The 8,249-nt window shown below is 39.9% G+C and overlaps 1 protein-coding gene across 1 annotated transcript in view; it reads left to right on the forward strand.

Annotated features, from left to right (window-relative positions):
• The window catches only part of GMEB1 (glucocorticoid modulatory element binding protein 1), a 22,592-nt gene that overhangs the window by 2,614 nt on the left and 11,729 nt on the right, over positions 1 to 8,249 (forward strand). Inside the window, exons 2-5 of the mRNA XM_004678695.2 lie at positions 1,118 to 1,275; positions 5,737 to 5,849; positions 6,517 to 6,641; positions 7,672 to 7,775. Coding sequence (XP_004678752.1) covers positions 1,148 to 1,275; positions 5,737 to 5,849; positions 6,517 to 6,641; positions 7,672 to 7,775 — 470 coding nt within the window. The 5' untranslated portion in view covers positions 1,118 to 1,147. The remainder of the gene's footprint in view (positions 1 to 1,117; positions 1,276 to 5,736; positions 5,850 to 6,516; positions 6,642 to 7,671; positions 7,776 to 8,249) is intronic.

An 8,249-nucleotide genomic window follows, 5' to 3' on the forward strand; every position in this document is an offset into this window, starting at 1 on the left:
AAAAAAAAAGACAAGGTGAGAGAGAATAGCATTTGGGGTGTAGGATATAATGAAGGTACAGGACTCTGAAAGTACATATATGTTCAGAGTATTGTGGGTTGTGGGTTGTTGGTGTGGCTGGAGTGGTTTATATCACATGATCTAGTTGTGCTTTAATGTATTACAAGTGCAAATATTTTAGGGTCAAATGAAGGAGACTTTGTGTGCTAAGTGTATTATAGACAACAACTGCAGCGCAGAGCTGAGATGTGGATTTGGTGGTCAGTTACATTTTAGACTTGCATCCTTGCATGTCTGCTCTGCTCAGCACAGTCCTGGTCACAAATCTAAGTACATGCAGTGTTCTTACTCTCTACATGGCTCTCCACTTCAGCTGCGAATACTAATAGAGTTCATTAAAATTTGGACAATGCTGTGAGTAGCTTTAGAGTTGGGGAGCATGTGGAGCTAGCCACTGTTTCCCTAACAGTTCTGCAGGGGAAATGTCAGGATCATCTTTTCCATTCAACCTGAGGCCTAGACTTACTAGGAAATTCCTAGAGGTCACACATTGGATTCAGTATTTATTAAACTGCACAGTGAAAGTCACCTTTCTCTTCCTGTACAGCTTAGACCTGTTAACCACTAGATACTTATTAAGTACTCACAAAGGACAGAGCACTCGGTAAGGTATAATGACTGGTCACAAAGAAAATAGACATGACTCCCTTTCTAGGAACTTACTGTTTGGGATGGAATCAGTGGTGTTCTATTAAACCAGCTCTCTAGGGAAAAAAAATCCCGATTTGTAGTGCTTGTCAATCTCTGTGATGTATATATATACTTTCACCATCACTAATTTCAAGCTACTAATTTGATGTCACTAAACTTGGAGTTGGGAAGAGACGTACACTGTGGGTTCTTGGGAGCTGGTAAAGCTAGCTCCAGCACACCACAGATGAATCACATACTGAGAAAGCCTACAATAGCATTTCTGGAAAGAGCAGAGCCTCTCTCAGTGCCTCTCTCATCCTCCAGGGTGTCCTGGGAATGGATAGTCATGGTCTTGGTCTTCCTTTCCTGTGGTTGCCATCTTTTCGAGCCAGGTGAAGTTACTGGTGTTTCTTGTTTCTGACAGCAGCCCCAGCTATCTGACTTCATGTGAAAGATGGCTAATGCGGAAGTGAGTGTCCCAGTGGGGGATGTGGTTGTGGTACCCACTGAAGGAAATGAAGGAGAGAACCCTGAAGACACTAAAACCCAAGTGATCTTGCAGTTACAGCCTGTGCAACAAGGGTAAGTGAGTAGAGATTTGGATATTCTAAAGAACTTGGGAGGTTTAAAGGGTGGGGAAATGGCAACTTTATGGTTCTTTAGCACTATGGAGCATTCATCATCAATCTCAGAGCTGCTTGTTTTCATCTCTGTAATGTATTATATGCTATCTTCATAATTTTATTATTTATTACAATGATTAGCTGTTTCCCTCCTTTATTTCCTTTTTGCTTCTGTGAGCTACTTGGGGGTAAGTTACATAGTTCCCTCATCTTGTTTGCCTACACTATTTAGCACAGAGCTTGGTACATGTTTAGCAAATGACATTACAATTAGAGTCAGAGGAGTTTAGGCAAGGTAACTATAAATAGTGCTGCCAGAAATTCCCTGGACCCTCATGGATAGTCAAATTATCAAGCTTAGTCTAATATATATATATATATATATATATATATATATATATAAAACACCTACTATTACAAATAGTAATTGTAATTTTATATTGCAAAAGTGTTGAGTGAAGTATAAAGGATGGAGGCCCTCCCACGTGGTGCAAAAGGTTAAAGCACAAGACTCTGAAGCTATCCACAGCCACTGCAGTACGAGTTTGATTCCCAGCTAGGGGGAGGTGACCCACATGGTGCAGCAGAGTTCTCTGGTCTCGCCTGCTCCAGTCTCTGCTGCTCCTCTCAGCAGTGTGTTTCAGTGAATCCACCTAGTTCAGTTCCCCACTGTCTTTGGTGAATCCTCTCACACCCCACACTGTACACCAGTTCTTGTATACATAAATACTTTTTTTTTTATTAAAGAAATGTAAAGGATGAGGCCTACCATCATGGAACTTGCTATGTAGTTTTGCAAATCCAGAATACATACATGTAAATAAAGAGATGGCTTATATCGTAAAATCTGGTTATGTTGTGTGGTATCGTTAGGAAACACTTTTGAATTCAGATGACCACTATGAGTTTGAAAAAAGATATGGTTTAGGAAGTGGTCTTGAAGGTTCAGTAAGAATTAGATCTACAGAGAGAAGGGGGAGTAGTTGTTTTTCTGGGGGAATCTATAAAAGATTCTTCAGAGGCATAGAAATGTTCTTGGACAAACATCATTCCATTCTACTCTAATGATGAAACATGTCTTAAATAATTCTAGAGAAAGACATACAGCATCTCAGTAATTTTAAAACCTTTTCAGTATGGGAAATTTCAAATATGCCCAACAATAAAGAAAAACTATAATTGAGTCCCACGTAAGCACCCATCAACCAAGTTCAACAACTACCGACACATGACTAGTCTTGTTTCTTTTCTACATCTTCCCACTCCTGATGTTTTTTGAAGCAAATTTCAGACATTAATATGTATCTGCAAAAGACAAGAATTTTTTTTTTTTTTAAGATTTATTTATTTGTGCGTACAGAACTGGGGTACAGGCCAGAGGTGCAGGGGCGGTGAGAAGATTCACCAGAGACAGAGTGGGAAGCGAACAGGCAGATCGACAAAGTACACTGCTGAGGGGAGCAGTGGGCGAGACAGGACAGGTCTGCTGTGCCATGTGGGTCACCTCCGGGTGGGGATCAGACTCACAGAAACAGCCACAGCTTGGTTTAGCTTCGCAGTGCAGCACTCTGACCTGCTGCGCCACCAGGGAGGGCCCTGATTTTATTTACTACATAACTTTTCTCAATGTGCCGACTTTATTGTTTTTCTTTAGAGGATATTCAGCCCAAATGTAACAGTACAGTTGACTTTGCAGTGGCTCTGCTTCCTCTATAATAATTACACCTCTCCATAGCTGAAGGTTAAAGTCTCCGTGGGGATAGATAACCTTTTTCAGGTTAGTGAGGTACCCCTTGTTGTGTGTAGTAATTGTAAGCAACTTTGTGGTAATCAGACTCTTTTCCTTTACATTCTGAATAAAAAGGAACTTAATCTGTGAATTTTCACTTTTCGGAGAATTAAAATATAATAATGTAGATTTAGTGGTACAGTTCTAATAAAAGTAATTTTACTTTTTTGATAATTCATAGACATGTATCTTACAGTGCTTTAACATTTTGAACATATGATTTTTTTACTATAGTTGTAGGTATAGAGAATTAGGCCTAATCCTTAAGTATTCGAGTTGCTTTAGAATCTTTTTCCCTCACAAACAATTTCTTAACTCATTAAAAATACAGACTACCCCCCTACTTCTCACTTCAAGTGCAGTTTATTAGTTGTTGAAATTATGTACAAACAAAAATATATTCTTTTAAGAGATTTGGGCAGCTTAGAATGTTTACTAATCTTACTTGAAGCAGTGATTTCTCATGTTTCTCATTCATTGAACATTATCATGTTCCAGTTACTGTACACTTAGCAGGCATAAAATTAAATAAATGAATGAGACCATCTCTGCATTCCAGGACATCTTAGACCATGTCCAAAGGAGACAGTTAAACAAAAATATAGTATTAGCAGTGTGGGTGTTGTGACAAAACCCCAAATAAACTTAGGTCACAAAGGAGAAAGTGGGTGAGTATCCTGGAGGGATTGAGATGGAAGGAAGAACCTCATAGAGGCTACTTACTTAAAAAACAAATAAATGGGCAGGGGTGTCTTTATAGCAAGAGCAAGATTTTGGGAGCCACAAATGGTTTGGTGTAACTGAGGCTCTGATGATAAGGCATGGGTTAGGGAGCGTTGAAATCAGGGGCTTGTTTTGGAGAGACATAAATATCATATTTAGGATTTGCACCTTTTTTCAGCAGCAGTGAGAGGGTTCTTAAAGGCTTGTAAGAAGGGAGTGACATGAACACCCTGGGGAGAATACAGGTCAGGTAGATGCAAAAGACTAGTTCAGACCAGAGATCTAGAGGTGACAGCCTGAAGTAAGCTGGTAGCGGAGGAAACACAGGAGTGGCTGTTTTTAAAGAGGTACATCTGGTAAGATTTGGTGACTGAGTGTGTGGGAGTTGAGGAGGAGGAGAAGGGAGAAATCTAGTGTAATTTCCTGGCTTCTGTCTTAGGCGACTATGCTGAGTGGTGCCATTGGCAAGAATGAGGAAGAAGGGTAACTTGGGAGGTGGGAGAGAGAAGACAACTTGGTTATTTTAGACATAATGAATTCAACAGAGACCTGTGGGGCATCCAAATGTATTGATTCATTTAGCAGTTCACTGTGTCCTGATGTGAAATTCAGAAGAGAAGTGTGTGCTAGAGGCGTCACCATGGGGTGGGTAGTCATCTATGTACGGAGGTTATTCAGGCACTGCTTTCCAATAACAAAATGCAATAATTAACATGAGCTCCATTGTAAAAATTTAAGAACACCAGTGTATCTTACTAGTGTATGTTATGTGAGCCCATTTTTTAGAAGGTAGAAACATTTCAGTGACACATTTTCCCTAAGTAGTACCTTTAGTTACTGCTTGTACCTTTAGTTACTGCTTGTAATTTGGGCAGTCTCTCGTTTGCATTTTCTGACTAGACTCTGCTGTGAAAGTAGTTTGATCACAGTATCTTAAAAATGCTACTGTGTCTAGTGTTGCCTTGGTGGCCCAGAGGTTAAAGTCTAAGTGATATCAAGCTACCATGCCACTGTGGCATGAATTTGATCCCCAGCCAGGGAGCTAATACACATGTGGTATAGCAGACTTCTCCTGTCTCTCCCCCTGCTCCACTCAGCAGTAAGATCCACTTTAAAAATATATATATAATTTATGCGTATAAGAACTGTGGGGTTCAGGGTGAAAGGATTCACCAGAGACAGAAGGGAGAACAGAACAGCAGAATGACGGAAATTCACCGCTGTGGGGAGCAGTGGATGAGACAGGAGAGGTCTGCTGCACCATGTGGGTAGCTCCCTGGCCTGGATTCTAACTCGTGCTGCAGTGGCTGTGGATAATGCTGTGTGCTAACCCCTTGCACCCAGGATCCACCTGTTCTGCTCCCTACTCTGTCTCTTGTGAATCCTCTCACTCACTGCACCTCTGGCTTACTCTCCAGTTCTTGTATGCATAAATAAATACAAATCAGTTTTTAAAGAAAAATGCTATCATGCCTAGATTCCAACACGGACATCAGCTTCTATATCCAACAAGTCCTGCCTGCCTTGAATGGGCCAGTGGTATTGCTTTTTAGTTTTGTCAGAATAATTCTAGAATGTGACTTAATCTTATACTTGAAGGAACATTTTATATCATGAGCTTTTGAAGTTCTGAAAGTTAAGAAAATTCTGATGTAAAACAATAACAGATGTGGTGTAAATACAGTAGCAAGAAGATCTTTCCTTTAAGATGAAGAAGGTTGTTGATTCACTTCTATGGTTGTAGCTGCTGAACAGCCTTGGGTAGCCTGGAATATGATTACAATGGGGAACTAATCAAAGTACAAACATAGAATTGTAAAGTATATTTATCTTAGTCCTTTTGAGATAGATGAAAACAAATTTCTTAACTCCATGCTGTGAATATTAATTTTTTCATGATTTATGTAGTTTGTTTATCGATGGACACTTTTACAACAGGATTTATGAAGCTGGGTCGGAGAACAACACAGCAGTTGTGGCAGTAGAAACTCACACGATACACAAAATTGAAGAAGGGATTGGTAAGTTTTTTGTGTTATTCCGGTATTTGACCTTAGCTTCCTTGGTTGAGATTTCTTGCTTTTTGTCCCTATTCGTTATGTCCTACTAATGCTGCAGTCATCATTTAGAGTGACTATAGACTAAGATGCTAGGGCTTTCAGTTAATGCTTTAATATTAATTTGCTAGGGTTACTGAAAGATTTTTCATCTTTAAAAATCATACAAAGATATTGGAACCTCAAGGTTGATCGTTGTTATCAAGGAAGTTGCTGATGAAGACTGATACGTATTAACTGAAAGAAGTCAGTGGAAAAATATTGAGAAGAAATTCTGAAATAAGATAAATCTGAATTTTAATCCTACTTTATCACTTTTTATTGATAGTTGTGTGCCCTCAGGGAAGTTGGTTCACCTTTCTGAGTCCCACTTACATGGATGTAAGACATAGGACACAGGCAATCCTTCAGAAGACTGTTGTAAGACAGCAGTAAGAGCATACAGCAGTGTCTAGTGGAAGCTTGCTAAGAGAGCTGTTATGCCAGACTTCTTCCCAAGGATCCCTAAACAGTCCTAGTCTTTATGAACCAGGGTATAGAGCCCCCCGGAGGACTCAGGAGACTAGAGATACTGAATTTAAGCTTTGGGGAAGATTCTTCAATAAATAACTTTTTCCCCCCCCATTTTCAGATGCAAGCACCATAGAAGCAAATGAGGATATGGAAATTGCTTACCCCATAACTTGTGGGGAAAGCAAAGCCATTCTCCTCTGGAAGAAGTTTGTATGTCCAGGAATAAATGTGAAATGTGTCAAGGTAATTGTCTTCTCTCTCTAGGGATCTATTTGGTAACTCCTTGTTTTTGACAGGGTGTGGTTTCATGCCTTCTCACTTTTCTCAAGTCCACATTTCCAATGTTGTGTCTATAGTCCCCAGTGTCACAGTAGAAAAATAAAAACTTTGGAGTGAAATTGGCCTGGATTCAAGTCTCTGCAGAATAGAAATTCTCTGGGAGCTGAGAACTCTTGTGTGTTGTTCATCAGTATACCCCCAGCATTTAAAATGATGCTTGCCGTATTTATCAATAAATCTTTGTTGAGTGAGGAATGAATGAGTGAATGAGTGAATGAATGAGATCCCATCTTTATCACTGACTAGTTGGGTTAACTTTAGCAACTTATTTAATATTTTAGAACCTCATATGTCAAAATACAAATAGTCATTTCTATACATTGTAAGATTGCTAGAATATGAAATGAGATAATATACATAAAATACCATATACTGGTAGAGTTTATTGAAAATTAGTACTGATAATAATAAATAATTTCGTGAGAACACAACGAAGAAATAGCGGTTTATATTCTCTCCTTCGGGAGCCACAGTTGTACCCATGGATAGTTGTTATATCACTGCAGTGGCATCATCCTGGAATCTTTAAGGATTGTGGAATTTTGAGGCTCTTTAGTGCTTTTGGTTTCTACCATACTTATTCTTTCTGCCACAGCCTGAATCTTGGCATGAGGGCTGGACAGATCACTTCCATTTGAACAGTATTTCTCCCCAACTGCCTGATTAAAGTCATGCATGGACTTTGGATGCTAATCAATGTATTAATAACTGACCCTCCTTACATGTTCTGTAGGTTTTTGCCAGAACTGGGTCCTGCGCTTGGAGATGCACAGGACCATCTTCTCTGACACAACAGGGCAGGAGGCTGGGTCATATAAGACTGTGATCACATGTTGACTGGCTGCTTTTTAGACATAACGAGCTCCTGTTTGTCTTCTTTCTTGGCCTGCCTAAATTTACATTGCATTATGTTGGACTTTTCTTTTTACTTTAGTTCAATGATCAGTTGATTAGCCCCAAGCATTTTGTTCATCTGGCTGGCAAGTCCACCCTAAAGGACTGGAAGAGAGCCATTCGTCTGGGTGGAATTATGCTCAGGTGAGCTCAAACAATAAGCACCTTTCAACAGACTTAGTCATGGTAGGTTCCAGAGAATCCAGTCTTCTTTTTAAATTTTAAGTTTTTATTTTTATTTTTTAAAGATTTATTTACTTATGCATACAGAACTGAGGTACAGGCCAGAGGTGCAGGGATGGTAAGAGGATTCACAAAGACAAAGTGGGAAACAGGACAGGCAGATCTACTGAAATGCACTGCTGAGGGGAGCAGTGGGTGAGACTGGAGATGTCTGTTGCACCATCTGGGTCCCCTCCCTTACTGGGGATCCAACTTGTGCTGCAGTAGCTGAGGATGGTCTCACAGTGCTGTGCTCTAACCCCTTGCACCATGAGGGAGGTCCCTAATTTTAAGTTTTTACTCTGTCTGAGTAATCTATGCCGTAGTTGACCTTCATTAACTTGTTCTGAAAATCCCAGGGAAAAAGGAAGATTGCTAAGTTAGCTTTTCCTAGCA

The sequence above is a fragment of the Condylura cristata genome, unplaced genomic scaffold, assembly GCF_000260355.1.
Source record: "Condylura cristata isolate star-nosed mole 26May11 unplaced genomic scaffold, ConCri1.0 scaffold00008, whole genome shotgun sequence".
Taxonomy (NCBI): Eukaryota; Metazoa; Chordata; class Mammalia; order Eulipotyphla; family Talpidae; genus Condylura; species Condylura cristata.